Source organism: Salmo salar, chromosome 01, assembly GCF_965601325.2.
Source record: "Salmo salar chromosome 01, fSalSal1, whole genome shotgun sequence".
In the NCBI taxonomy this organism is placed as follows: Eukaryota; Metazoa; Chordata; class Actinopteri; order Salmoniformes; family Salmonidae; genus Salmo; species Salmo salar.
The window spans coordinates 47,160,001-47,176,082 of NC_138291.1; the positions used below are offsets into that span (position 1 = coordinate 47,160,001).

At 42.7% G+C, this 16,082-nt stretch overlaps 1 protein-coding gene across 2 annotated transcripts in view; it reads right to left on the reverse strand.

The window, feature by feature from the left end:
* The window catches only part of adck1 (aarF domain containing kinase 1), a 175,856-nt gene that overhangs the window by 26,816 nt on the left and 132,958 nt on the right, over positions 1–16,082 (reverse strand). For both annotated transcript variants that reach the window (XM_014196121.3, XM_045718532.2), the window contains 2 exons: positions 14,418–14,567; positions 9,322–9,519 (listed from right to left, as the gene is read on the reverse strand). In XM_014196121.3, the coding sequence (XP_014051596.1) occupies positions 9,322–9,519; positions 14,418–14,567 (348 nt within the window). The remainder of the gene's footprint in view (positions 1–9,321; positions 9,520–14,417; positions 14,568–16,082) is intronic.

Consider the following 16,082-nt stretch of genomic DNA (forward strand, 5'->3'; position numbering starts at 1 on the left):
TTGTCAAGCAAGCTCCCTTGCTGAGGATACAGAACGACAGTGTCAACCAGCTAAATACAGGCCAGGAATGTGTTTGAATTTCCTGCCTATGTCTTTTCGATTAGAAGATCAGACATTGGGACTTATATGATGGGTGAGATGTTATGGCTTATATAGCATTGTTTAGCGCCACTCACCCCTTAACGTGAGTGTTATTTAATATTAGTTTATATGCGGAGCATCTATAGATGATGAGTTAGGGTGTCTAGACATACAGCTTGAACTAAGGTTTGTGTGTTGGTCAACGAGTGCTTCGTTTGGGGAGGTCACTCAGTAATGGGACGGAAGGGGGGATGGGGTCTGTGTTTTATGTTCACATTTAATAGAGGTGGCATGACAAGCTCCCGCATGGTGGGACGTTTTTCTTTTGGGTTTTGTATGCCAGCAACAACTTGCTCTAAAATAAGAAATGCCACATAGTGACCAAGCACAGAGTAGATCTGGTGGAATAAAGATAGTCAGCTGGAACTGTAATGGCTTAGGGCATGTCAAGGAACGAGCTAAGGTTTTTTCTCATCTTAAATCACTGGGCGCTGACATAGTGCTTCTTCAAGAAAATCATATTAAAACGCTCGGCTCAGGCCAAGCTACGAGTTGGCTGGATCGGTCAGATATACCAGTCTCATTTTGATGCAAAAGTGAGAGCGGTAGCAATCCTGATAAGGAAAAACATTCATTTTGTTTACTCATCCTCGATTTCAGATCCTAATGGTCGGTATATTATTGCGGTCAATTTATATGGACCCAACTTCGACGATCCATTATTTTTTCAAAGGGTATTTAAGGCCATACCAAATATCTCGGATACAAGTTGGAGGCGACTTTAACTGTACGTTAGATCCTCTTTTAGATAAACAGCTATCAAGGTCACTTCAACAATCAAATGCCAGTGTCTGTCTAAATACATTGTTGACAAACCTTAACATTGTCGTTATTTGGAGACGGACGCACCCAACAGATAGGGATTATTCTTTCTTTCCGTCAGTTCATAAATCATATTCCAGAATTGACCATTTTTTGTTGGACTCCAAACTAATTTCAGCAGCTGCGTCAGTTACCCATCACCCTATTCTAATTACGGACCACCATCCTCTGTCCATTGTGTTGAAACTTGACAATATATGTCTACAGGTCGGCGACCGTGGCGCTTAGACGCATACTTGTTGAAAGATGAGACTTTTTGTCAGTATTTGAAGGAGCAGATTGCCTTTTTCCTCTGCGCTAACTCCACCACCCTTTGGGAATCACTTAAAGGCTGTGATTAGAGGTTACATTATTTCTTATACATCAGAGAGGAAAAAACGCGTCAATACTAGGCTGAGAGAAATTGAAAGAGAGTTAGGGGAACAGGAGAACGTTTTTAGGACGAATTCCTCGAATACAGTACTTGAGAAGATCAAAGTTGAAATATGAATACAATACCATCCTTTCGAAACGGATGGGCTCTTTACTTGCTAGAACGTAACAAAGTTATTTTGAACTGGGTGACAAACCACATAAATTATTAGCAAGACAGCTAAGGCATGTACAGGCATCTAGAGCTATTCACAAAATAAAAGACAAGAAGGGTAAAATAGTAACAGATCCGCGGGATATTAATAAATGCTTTGCACGGTTTTATTCAGGGATATATCAATCAAAATGCGATGCTACTGATCCACAAACTATGGAACACTTTCTCACTGAATGTGAACTTCCTAAACTAGACAGGGAGGCAGCTGCTGCACTCGATCCTGGGATAACTTTACAGGAAATGAACACAGCGATGGCACAATTTCAAAACAGCAAGGCCCCTGGGCCCGATGGATATGTATTAGAATTCTATAAGAAGTACTGCGCCAGTCTAGCTCCACTTATGTTGCGAATGTTTAAACATTCCAAAGAAAATGCCAAACTCCCGCAAACACTGTATCTGAGTCTACAATAGCACTGATCTTGAAAAAAGATAGAGATTTAATACATATGTCGTCTTATCACCCAGTGTCATTACTCCCCATAGAAAATAAGGTGTTGACAAAGATATTGGCAAACCGATTAAAAAAATATATGTCTGACATCCTACACACTGACCAGACAGGTTTTATCCCGGGCCGACATATATACTACAATTTGAGACGCCTTTTCAACGTAATATATCATGATCATAAAGTTGAGGCAGTGGTAATTGCTCTTGACGCAGAGAAGGCGTTTGATCAGATTGAGTGGAAGTATATGATGTCGGTTTTGGATCATTTCAGGTTTGGAAAGTCATTCCGCCTGTTCAAGGGCTGCCGACAGGGGTGCCCTATTTCGCCTGCTCTCTTCGCTATAGCCATGGAACCCCTTGCTACTCTCATTCGTGCATGTGCCGATATAGCTCCGGTTAAAATAAAAAAGACATGCAGCACAAAATTTCCCTATATGCAGACAATGTTATTTAGTTTTTATCCAAGGTTAAAACTTCTATTCCCCCTTACTTAACTTGAAAAATATATTCGGCTCCTTCTCTGGCAACAAGATGAACTGGCAACAAAGCAAATTGATGCCAGTAGCACGGCCTGTGGATATGCCATTTCTGCAATCTACCACATTTAGAACAGTGATGGACAAGTTCACAAGCCTTAGCATTGTAATGACAAGAGAACTTGATCAGCTATTGAAAGCGAATTGGAACATGATCATTTATCAGCTTAAACAAAATATAGATTTTTGGAAAACTCTGCCTATCTCCTTGGTTGGTCTTATAAACGCTAAAATGGTTGTCCTACCCAGGTTTCTTTACCTATTCCAATGTCTACCCAATTTCATACCACAAAGCTATTTTAAGAAACTGGATTCAATAGTAATTCAATTTTTATGGGATAACAAGGCAGCCAGAATTTCAAATAAGCATTTATGCAAGTACAAGATAGAGGGGGGCTTTGGCCTTCCTCACTTTAAACTGTATTATTGGGCTGCTAATCTGAACAGTGTGTCTTTCTGGAGGGAAAGTTTACCTGGGATGCGACAGAATAATATGCCTTCATGGCTTTTGATTGAGCAGGCCTCCTGTCAACATTCCTCACTCCCTGCACTTGTTAATAGTCCAGCATATGTGAAAAAAGCCACTTATGACTCTAATCCAGTCATTTGTCATACTCTTAGGATCTGGAAACAGATTAGGTATTTTCTTAACATACCCACTGTATACATTGAATGCCCGATTTGCCTGAATCATGCTTTCCACCCTGCATTGGATGATAGGGTGTTTTCACAGTGGAGGGAGAAGGGGCTCACAACAATTGGTAACTTATACATGGATGGTTAGTTGGCTTCATTTCAACAATTACAGGGTAAATTTACCATGCCAGCAACACATTTTTTCAGATACCCCCAAATCAGGAATTTCTTAAGGACACATATCCACAGCGTGGCATTAAGCCAAATAATCCTACATTAGAGAGCCTGATCCTTGTCAAACCCCATTCAAAAGGGTCGGTCTCTAGACTGTATGATGTGCTACAGGCCCACGGAGGTATCCACAGACACTATTTAAAAGGGCTTGGGAACAAGAACTTGGTTCAGAAATCTCAGATGAGGACTGGGTAGAAGCTCTCAGGAATATAAACCACAGTTCAGTGAATGCCAGACACAACCTTGTTCAGTTTAAGGTGATACACAGCTTACATTACACAAAACTGAAACTGCATAAAATATTCCCCGGACACCTCACCACTGTGTGAGAGGTGCAAGCAGGATGAGGGGACGATGACCCACTTATTTTGGACATGTCCTAAGTTACATGCTTACTGGGCTCTCATTTTTGATAACTTATCTAAAGCCTTCGATAGTGTTATAGCCCCAGACCCATTGATCGCTCTGTTTGGTACAGTTGATGGGAATAACCAGGAAGGGAAGGCTGTCTCTCTTTGCATTCTATTAGCCAAAAGGCTCATATTGCAATTTTGGAATTTGGGAGACTGTACCTACCTTTGAAATGTGGTTATGGGATTTAGGGAATGTAATACATATGGAAAAGATTCAATACAATAGCTCCAATAGAAGTCCAATGTTTTACAAAATATGGCAGCCGATACTGGATAAATGGTCTAGTCCTGCTTCATAACTGTTTGATCATCTGCTGCTACTCTGTGCTGTACTCCACTCAGTATTTATATTGGGCTGAACTACACTGCTTGTAATGACTATATGCTGTCTTCTTATACATGTACCACCTAATAGGATTTAGTTTTATTTTGTGTATGTGTGAGTTAAGTTTTGTCCTTTAAATTGGCCATCCCATTCAACAGTACAATGAATGTCAATGTTTGTGTCGCTGTCTTTAAAAAATATATGTTTTTATTGGAAAACAATAAACATATTATTTAAAAAAAGTATGATATTTTAATGGACAAAAATTGCTTTACTTTCCAAAACAAGGACATTTCTAAGTGATCCCAAACTTTTGAACGGTAGTGTGTGTGTGTGTGTGTGTGTGTGTGTGTGTATATTAACGGTATTGAAAATCTACCGTCTGTATTTTGAAATACCCCGGTATACGGTATAAACATATATCGCCCAAGCCTAAAAGCATTTGCATAGGAACTCACTTTTACAGATGAGGAAAGACAGCCAATCAGACAGAGTTGGGTACATAGAGCCAGGGCCATAGGGAGAGATGGAACAGAGAAAAATACCACAAGAGAGAGTCTGCCCATTTTTTCTCTCTCTTTTTTTTCTCCCTCTTTCATTTATCCATCCTCAATCTCCACTCCTCTCCTACCTCTCCTACTATCGATCCTGCCTTTCTCTCTGCCCCTTTCTTTCTCTCCCTCCCTTCCTCTGATGAAAGCTCGCTCTCCATCAGTCTCTCCCTGCCTCTGTAATTATGCGTCCCACTCAGCCCTGGTAGAAAAGCCACAGCAATGAACCCAGGCTTATTATTGAGACACACACACATTTAGTGGCTATAACAGAGCTCTTATCTGTTCTCTCTCAGATAGGAAGGCTCAATTGAAGTACTGAATAACTACTATGTCCTAACGTTCAACATGTTGAGCTTTCAGATGGGATCTGATGTTAAATGCACAACAACACTCCAGCTAGGTGCGCTGATCTCTCTCTTCCCTCAACCTTCCCTTCCCCTCCTCTTCTCTCCTCATCATCATTACTCTCCTCTCCCCAAATTCTCTATTCTTACCTCCTCTCCCCTTCCCTTTCCTTTCCGTCCCTTCCCATCTCACTCCTCCCTTGGGTAGCCTAGTGGTTAGAGCGTTGGGCCAGTAACCGAAAGGTTGCTAGAACGAATCCCCGCGCTGGCAAGGTAAAAATCTGTCGTCCTGCCCCTGAACAAGGCAGTTAACCCACTGTTCCTAGGCCGTCATTGTAAATAAGAATTTGTTCTTAACTGACTTGCCTAGTTAAATAAAGTTTAAATATTATTGTTTTATTCTCTCCTCTCTCCAGAGTGTACAGTGCGCTACACCAGGGGGTTTCAAAGTGGGTCAGCGGAGGTACTGCAGGGTGTCCGCAGCCAGATCTCAAAATATTATATATATGCAAAGCTGTCATCAAGGCCAAGGGTGGCTACTTTGAAGAATCAAAAATATTAAATATATTTTGATTTGTTTAACAATTTTTTGGTTACTACATGATTCCATGTGTTATTTCATAATGTTGATGTCTTCACTATTATTCTACAATGTAGAAAATAGTAAAAATAAAGAAAGACCCTTGAATGAGTAGGTGTGTGCAAACTTTTGATTGGTACTGTATATTACATTTCATAAGTGTATGAATATTACTAACATATTAACCACATGTTGGCCAAGAGATCTGTGGAATAAGTTTAGAGGGTGTAATATAAGACAATGTAATATTATTAATCTACAATTTATGTTCTTAAACCTGGGCAACATGGGCCTGGGAGGCTCACATGGATATTTGTATCCACAGTAACGTTTCTCCAACAATCATCCATTTTACAACTCAATACTTCTTCTTATGCACTGTAATGTAAGCTTTAAAACTGTAAAGTTCTCTCTGCCTCATGGCAAAATGTGTAGAATACCAGGATATTAGCTTTAACGCTGCAAGAGACCCGACAAGAAGTTGCCCCAATCCCTCCCGCTAATTAGGCAACTTTTGCAAATTTTTTGATGTCTGAGTGAGGGAAGTGCTGTAAATTAAGAGGACTTGATGTATTTTGAAAGATGAGCCGTTGAGAGTTATAATAAATACAGCTTTGATGTCATACAAGCAAGCCAAACTCCTGTGAGTCCAAACGTGTCATATTTCCATATCATAAAACTCATGTCAACGTTTTGGATCACCATGTTTGATGTAGAGTTACAAGATGACATGGCGTCATACCCTGGGTTGTTCTGAACAGAATGAGCCAACGGTTGTCTATTGTGGAGCACGCACGACTCTTTTCTATGCACGCCAAAATTATGATCGGTTTCTCTGAATTGCCCTATGAAAGCCTAACACTAAGATTGTATTTTATAAGTTTGCTAGTCATGTCAACAATCTTTAGAAAGACACCAACATATACCAACTTTCCCCATGCCTCTCTGTCAACACACAAGGACAAGCAGATTCATTTGCTAATGTAAAAGGCTTTTCAGTAAAATTACAGAACATTGTTGGTTAAATATTTTGCTGATACTGTATTGAAAAGCTAAACAAAGTTGATGCTAAAACCAACTGTGACCCAAAGCTAACAACACATTTAAGAGAGTGTCTAATTGAAAGACAACAGGCACATTGCAGATTGATGTGAACAGCATGAATTCATCAGTATGGTAATGAGAGCATCAGACAGACAGGACAGAGAGACAGACGGGATAGAGAGGTGAGAGATAGAGTGACCTCTAACTGTATTTGAAACTACACTCTAGTCAACTGCCACTCAAACTCCTCCTAACCACACACATCAGCACTGATCTTTAACACTGACAACGCAGACAGTGGTAGTGTTCCGGCTCCATTTCGAATGTAGACAACTTAACCAGAGGCGGTTTGGCCATCTGACAATTCTGGCAAATGCCAGATGGGCTGGACAATTGTTTTGTTGGGTGGGCTTGTCGAAATTTGCACACACAAAATGTTATTTTTTTAACATAAAAATAAAACATTGAAAAAGGTGACGTGGCAGGAGGCACATGGGCCTGTACAGATTTTTTTCTTTTTTTGGACTATTTCTTTATTATACTAATCGATAATGAGCCTTTGGCTGATCAGTGGGCAACGGCAGGCCCTCCCTACCAAGATGGGCCGGCCCGGTATTCTGAGCTCACACAAAAACGTGGCATCAGCACAGACACCTGCTCCGACACTGTCATCAGTTAGACAGCCAAGGTCATGGATCGTAAAAAACGGAAAGGGTGCCTATAAAGGTAGAGAGCACATTCTACATTGTCACCTCACTCAAAACGTCCTATTTTTTGGGTGGCTAAAACCATGATTTAGTATAACAGTAAAGTGCATTATCCTCATTATTCCTGTAATGAAAGTGTCTGCCCTGCGCCCTTGCTGGGGCCTGCTGCTGTGATGAGCGAGCCACTCTCCTCTCCCCCCCATCCTATCGAGAGAAAAATTGTCTGATCGTATAACATTTCAAAATGCAATTGAGGGAAAAACAAAGCTTTGGAAGCTTCACCCCTTTATTCCTGTCGAAGAGAGGAGGGTCTCAGCTTTCTGCAAGTTACATTTTTTTCTCAACACTCAATATTTAGCTCAATAGCAACTATTTTACAACCAGCATATTTCATATAGCTTTGAGATATGAAATGCCATTGCGAGGTCTATAGGTCTCACGGGTAGTAGCCTACAACTGCAACTTTTTTTTTAGGTCATTACATTCACTGTTGGATGAATACATGGACACTAGAAGTGAGCACTATACTTAGAGTTAGCGATCTAGTTAATGTGCTTTAAGTTTTCGCTTCCTCAGCTGTTGAACCCCAAATTAATTAGCCTATGATATTAGTTAGTGCACATAAAGATGTACGTAATTCATCTCTTTTCAAATAAAAACGCTGGAGTCCTATTTTGACAGTAAAATACAGCAACTATATAGTCTAATTGACAACCCAAAATTCATGACAATCACTGGATTAGGTTGCACATCAAAATATCTTGAGTCGTGTATTCCTGCTTGGACGTGTTAAGTAAAACAACTTAATTCTTGAATACCTCAGTGGTGTATTTTATTCTATTTCGTAATAAAGCACTATGAATCACTTAATAAGATTATTATTTGGTGTCCCCATACGTAAAAGTTAGTGGCACCAGTGACAACAGGGGAAGATGTTAGTCTGGAGCCCTGTAATAGTAATTAACACAAGGTGTTGATTCAAGGGAAATATCTGAGTTGAGTTGGCGGCACACGCAGTAATGTGTCAAAGGCTTGTTTTGAAACTGTAAAAAGTAATGCCGCTTTCAGACAGTAGGCCCTGTAATGTGCATACTGAAAAACCACCATCAAATGTTCTCTTCCTCCCCTCTCCCTCCCTCCTTTCTCTCCCACTCCCACTCCCTCTATAACTCCATCTCTCCCTCCCTTTTACAGGGCCTATTATCGTGTGGCTCCAATGCAATGTTCTTATCGCCTCTTTCTTATGCTAATGAGCCGGCGGCTCCCTTTCTGCCCGTGTCAGAGCTGTATGTTGCCAACCTGACTTTATAATTACACTTAATTACACCAGAGCAGACTACTGACAAACATCCCCTTGTAGTCTGACTGGAAGAGGGGATGGAGGGTGTGTGTGTGAGAGAGCGAGCGAGCGAGCGAGCGAGTCAAAACAGAACACAATGTGGTGTCATAAATGTGCTCTCCTTGGAGGTTGCGATTGTACATGTTGGGTATCTGCCGGGCTAAGAGCTTCTAGTTTGTTGTGTTCTGATAAACAGTATTATAGCAAATAGCTTTGCTATCATAATTATTATGCATGTACTATTCTGGCAGTACATACTAGTGTGTTACCGGTCCCTGTGTTGCATAACAACAATCCCCATCACTCCACAGATGGCACTCTACCACCCATAGACACACTCCTGCTTGGTCCTGGTCCCACACACATGCATGCATGAACGCACACAGAGACACATACACCATTTAAAAAAAATGTGTTTACCTCTGTGTGTATGGTGTGAACTGTGTGTGTACCTCAGAGTGTGACGAGTGTGTATGTCAGCATGTGCGTGTGTACAGAGCTTCGGAGTGTGTGTGTGTCTACACTACCTCGTGTGTGTGTGTGTGTGTGTGTGTGTGTGTGTGTGTGTGTGTGCGCGCACACACACACGAGTGAGAATGGGTACCTCAGAGTGTGTGACGGGGGTGTTGCCGATGCCTGCATTGACAGAGGTCCAGGAGCGTGCAGTGAGGACACAGGCGAAGAGGGGGTAGAGGTCCCCCGCACCCAGGCGTCGGCTGTACCTCTCGATCCCATTCAGGTCCCCCTTAATCAGGGACTGCCACAGACGACAGTAGTTTAGCCGGAAGTCTGGCAGCAGGATCTGGAGGGAAAAGAAAGTACAGGGCCTTAAAAATACACCAGTAGTCCAGTTCTCACTGAGAGTATCTAAAATAGTGAGACTTAAAATTCAACTCTAAAAACAGAACCTGTGAAATGAAAAGTATTCATGACTGAGTGTGTGTCTGTGTGCGCACGAGCAAGCGAGGGAAAGATAAGACACAATCATTCTGATGCATTAAGGCGGCTATTACTCTATTCGTGTGTGTGTGTGTGTGTGTGTGTGTGTGTGTGTGTGTGTGTGTGTGTGTGTGTATGTATGTATGTATGTGTATATATAAGTGATAATGTGTGAGTATGTGTGTGTACGTGCATGTGTTTACAAGCGCACGACAAGAGCGTCCTGATGCATTAACCAAGCTCTCCTCTCCGCTGTATTTAGAGTAAAAAGCTCAGCCAATCCCCATCAAAGGAACACTTGCTCATTAGCATACCAATGAAGTACAGCAGCACTTTATGAGACTACCACATGATTAACACACACACACACACACACACACACACACACACACACACACACACACACACACACACACACACACACACACCACACACACACACACACACACACACACACACACACACACACACACACACACACACACAATTAACATGAAGGCAGCGTGTAACATGGAAAAATTGCCCCCAATAGAAATAACACAAGCGGAGAATTAACATTCTGTCCAAAGCCAGGCTCAGATCTCAACTCATTACTGCTAAATTGGTTCCATTATGGTCAAAGGAAGGAAGAGAGGAGGAGAGTGGGTTCTCTCTCTCTCTTTCTATTTCACTCTCTCGCTCTCTTTCTTGTTCATCCTTTCATAAGCCAGCATCAGAGGAGCATATTCATCACCAAATGATCTTCATGATTGCACTTACAACCACTAGATCTACCATCCAGGGCTGACAGAGGCACAGGGATTTGTATGCATGGCGCACCTGTGTGTGTGTGTGTGTGTGAGACTGTCAAACATGCTGCTGGATTTGTCTGATGGTAAAGCACATCTTTGCAGTTTATTGAAAAGCTTTTAGTCTGCTCTAGCGTGAATGTATGTCAGTGCCGGTCGGTGCCGTTTAAGATGAGGGAGGATGTTTTTTGTATTTTTTATGAGCATGGTCTTATTTCTATTACAGCATATTGGATGACTGTCATTCATATTCCATTCATCCAGCTCAATGTCGAAAGGTTTAGGCTACTTACTACATGATACTCAAATTTTCCCCATAACCATCATGAAGTTGCTACAACCTTGCGTACAAATGAAAATGTACAACATAGATGCACAGGTCGATAGAAAAATGTGCGTAATCAAGATGTGAGACAGTGACACATTCAATGCCACCTTGCACACTCTTGCCAGCACCTAGCTGATCTAATGTGTAATCTTTAGTCCAACAGTTGCAAACGAGAGTTTCTATTGGACAAATTCAGGTACGTTCATCCCCGTTTGCTTCCGTTTAAGAAACGTTTTTCAACAGAATCAGCGGAATGAATACACGCCTATCCCGAAAACACAATTCACTCATAGCAGCCACATAAAAACTGTAATATCTTATGTTTCACCGAGTTGTGGCTGAATAACGACACGGATAATATAGAGCTGGCGGGATTTTCCATGCACCGGCAGGACAGAGAAGCTATGTCTGGTAAGACAAGGGATGGGGTGTGTGTCTATTTGTCAATAACTAATATTAAAGAAGTCTCGAGGTATTGCTCGCCAGAGGTAGAGTTCCTTATGATAAGCTGCAGACCACACTATCTACCAAGAGAGTTCTCATCTATATTATTCGTAGCAGTCAATTTACCACCACAAACCGATGCTGGCAAACAGACCGCACTCAATCAACTGCATAAGGCCATAAGCAAACAAGAAAATGCTCATCCAGAAGCGGCGCTCCTAGTGGCCGGGGACTTTAATGCAGGCAAACTTAAATCCGTTTTACCTCATTTCACCCGGGCATGTTACATGTGCAACCAGAGGAAAAAAAACTCTAAACCACCTTTACTCCACACACAGAGATGCACACAAAGCTCTCCCCTGCCCTCCATTTGGCAAATCTGACCATAATTCTATCCTCCTGGTTCTTCCTTACAAGCAAAACATAAGGTCAATAACACAATAGAAGAATCTGTATACAGTAAGTGCAAATGAAGCAAGGAGGTAAGGAATTGAGGAGAATACCACCTCAGTCATCGGCTTCATCAATAAGTGCATCGACGATGTCGTCCCCAGTGACAGTACGTACATATCCCAACCAGAAGCCATGGATTACAGGCAACATCCGAAGTCGAGCTAAAGGCTAGAGCTGCCGCTTTCAAGGAGCAGGACACTAATCCGGACGCTGATAAGAAATCCCGCTATGCCCTCAGACGAACCATCAAACATGCAAAGCGTCAATACAGGATTAAGATTAAATCCTACTACACCAGATCTGATGCTCATCGGATGTGACAGGGCTTGAAAACTATTACGGAGTAGAAAGGGAAACCCAGACACGGAGCTGCCCAGTGACGCGAGCCTACCAGATGAGCTAAATGCCTTTTATGCTCGCTTCGAGGCAAGAAACACTGAAGCATGCATGTAAGCACTAGCTGTTCTAGAAGACTGTGTGATAACGCGCTCGGTAACCGATGTGAGCAAGATCTTCACAAAGCCGTGGGGCCAGACGGATTACCAGCACGTGTACTCAAAGCATGCGCGGACCAACTGGCATGTGTCTTCACTGACATTTTCAACCTCTCCCTAACGGAGTCTGTAATACCAACATTTTGCAAGCAGACCACCATAGTCCCGGTGCCCAAGGAAGCGAAGGTAACCTGCCTAAATGATTACTGCCCCGTAGGCCGGTCATGGCTCGCATCAACAGCATCCTCCCAGATACCCTAGACCCATTCCAATTTGCATACCACCCCAACAGATCCACAGGTGACGCAATCTCAATTGCACTCCACACTGCCCTTTCCCACCTGGACAAAAGGATGAGTGAGAATGCTGATCATTGACCACAGCTCAGCGTTCAACACCATAGTGCCCACGAAGCTCATCACTAAGCTAAGGACCCTGGGACTAAACACCTCCCTCTGCAACTGGATCCTAAACATCCTGACGGGCCGCCCCCAGGTGGTAAGGGTAGGTAACAACACATCTGTTGGGGTGTGTAATTAGTCCCCTCCTGTACTCCCTGTTCACCCACAACTGCGTGGCCAAACACGACTCCAACGTCATCATTAAGTTTGCTGCCGACACAACAGTGTAGGCCTGAATGAGACAGCCTATAGGGAGGTCAGAGACCTGGCAGTGTGGTGCCAGGACATCAACCTCTCCCTCAATGGGAGCAAGACAAAGGAGCTGATTGTGGACCTCAGGAAAAGGTGGGCCCAACAGGCCCCCATTCTCATCGACGGCGCTGTAGTGGAGCGGGTCGAGAGTTTCAAGTTCCTTGGTGTCTACATCACCAACGTACTATCATGGTCCAAACAAACCAAGACAGTCGTTAAGAGGGCACGACAACACCTTTTCCCCCTCAGGAGACTGAAATGGCAAGCGGTACCGGAGCGCCAAGTCTAGGACCAAAAGGCTCCTTAATAGCTTCTACCCCAAGCCATAAGACTTCTGAACAATTAATCAAATGGCAACCGGACTATTTACATTGACAACCCCCCCCCCCCCCCACCATTTGTTTTGTACACTGCTGCTACTCGCTGTTTATTATCTATGCATAGTCACTTCACCATACCTACATGTAAAAATTAATTAGACTACCATGTATCCCCGCACATTGACTCGGTACCGGTACCCCCTCTATATAGCCTCGTTATTGTCATTTTATTGTGTTACTTTTTTATTATATTTAACTTTAGTTCATTTGGTAAATATTTTCTTAACTCCTTGAACTGCACTGTTGGTTAAGGGCTTGTAAGTATGCATTTCACATGTTGTATTCGGCGTATGTGACAAAGTTTGATTTGTTAGCCATAGCCAGTTAGCTAACATAATATCCCTCCCTGTTTAAGTAGGCTAAACTAGCTAGCTCCATTCGTTCTCCTCCATTTTTGAAGAACTTAATTTGTTAAACTGTGCAACTATTGTCTTTCTTGCTCTTTGAGTCAACTACTCACCACATTTTATGCACTGCTGTGCTAGACAGCTGTAGCTTATTCTTTCAGTACTAGATTAATTCTCTGATCCTTTGATTGGGTGGACAACATGTCAGTTCATCCTGCAAGAGCTCTGACTGGTTGGAGGACGTCCTCCAGAAGTTGTCATAATTACAGTGTACGTCTAAGGAAGGGGGTGAGAACAATGAGCCTCCTAGGTTTTATATTGAAGTCAATGTACCCAGAGGAGGACGGAAAATATCTGTCCTCTGGCTACACCAAGAGTACTGTTGAGACTACTGTACACCTTCATTGTAAAACAGTGTGTTTTGATTAATGATTTGGTGACGTGAATATATTTAGTATAGTTTTATCTAAGAAGGATAACTTTTATGTTTCACTACTTTCATTTTTATGAAATTCATTGAGGATGGTCCTCCCCTTCCTCCTCTGAGGAGCCTCCACTGGTCAGTGTGTGTGAGCACGTTCATGACTGTGCTACTCTCTGTTTGCGTGTGTATATCTATACTGATGACCCAGGGTGTCGGGTAAAAATTAGGTGTAATGTGTGATTAATGCCGTTTTTCCAGGTTCCTCCATCGGCCTGGCTAGAACCTCAAATGCCTTATCTGATAGAGGGCCTGGTCCTGTTACAAAATATACACCCGAACACACACACACACACACACACACACACACACACACACACACACACACACACACACACACACACACACACACACACACACACACACACACACACGCACCCCCCCTCATCTTACCTGATACAGGCCGTGGTCCAGTAAGACAATCTCAGTCTTCTTGGTGTTGGGACACCTCCTCACCAACACATTGCCTGGGTGGGGGTCACAGTGGACGAAGCCATGCACAAATATCATCTCACTGTACATCTTCCCCAAGTTCTGAGAAATCTGGAGAGAGGGAGGGAGAGATAAGTGTGGTGCAAGAGATGGTGTGTTTGTGTGTGCGCTTCCATTCTACAATACAGTATAGCTAACCTAAATCATCAGCATGATCTAAAATACACACACACACACACACACACACAATCTGTACATGTATGCTGGGCTGGTATAAATTGGGCATTTCACTTTATTTCTATTCAGTATCTTAACAGTTCTATAGTATACAAGGAGATAACAGAATATACAAAGTCAGACAGGTTTATAAATCCTACACAATCATTCCATTCGTTTTCGGTTCAGTTGTGATATGGATCTACACACAGCAATGCAATCTTGAAAAAGCAGGGAAGACACAGCAGCCTGCAGCAATGTCACTTTTACAATGAAGCTGCACAGTTTGTCCTACAACCAAATACATAGCCAAAAATGCACCCACACACAGGTGTCTGTTTGAGACAATCAGTCCAGGGGGCTGCGTGTGTGTGTGTGTGCGTGCGCGCATGTTGCGGAGATGAATCACAGCATGTTGAGTCACTGCGTCGTGATGTGTGTGTGACAGTCTCACAGAGGAGAAGCAGGGCACAGTGTGTCAATCGAAAACCACCAGACAAAACATTCAACAAGAAAAGAAACAATCACTTCCATCTCTGACTCACTGTGTAGTTACGTTGTCAAGAGCTTTATTATTGGAGAGAAGGCGGATGAGAGGGTGTGTTTGTGTGTGTGTTAACACGCATGTGTTTGGGGAGGACAGAAGTAAACATGAAAAAGTACACAATTTCAAAAGCCTTCACCCACTTTACCCAGCCATAGGAACCCCATGAAGTGGTCCTCGTCTTTGGGCTAAGTCGACTAATGTCAGAACCCCCACTAGGCCTCACGCAGCCTGGGCATTTCCTGACCAGTATACGTTTGTGTGTATTGTGAACAATGACACATCTTTAGGATGCAGCTCATACTGAGTGCATTACCATCACCCTCACCCTCACGCAGACATCTGTGTTCTCTCTCTCCCTAGCCACTGTGCTTCTACATCTGCATTGCTTGCTCTTCGGCATTTCAGGCTGGGAATCTGTATAGCACTTTGTGACAACTGCTGTTGTAAAAAGGGCTTGACTGATTTGAAGGGAACAACGGCAGACATTGGCATTTGACACCGGCAACCCTCCTGTTGCCAGCTCACTTCCCGCCAGATTTTTCCCATCAGACCCGGGATTCTAACTGCTAGGCTATCTGCCGCACATACCAGAATTTTGACTTCGATACCAAGTTTAATATCACGATACTTTGTGTTGTTTTTCGATTACAAAAGTGTGATTTGAGAGTGAAAACCTGAGGAAAAAAAACACTATCTGAAATTAAGTCCACAACAATGCTTATACACTGAGTGTATAAAACATTAGGAACATCTGCTCTTTCCATGACATGATTAGGTGAATCCAGGTGAACGCTATGATCCCTTATTGATGTCACTCGTTAAATCCACTCCAATCAGTGTAGCTGAAGGAGAGGAGACAGGTT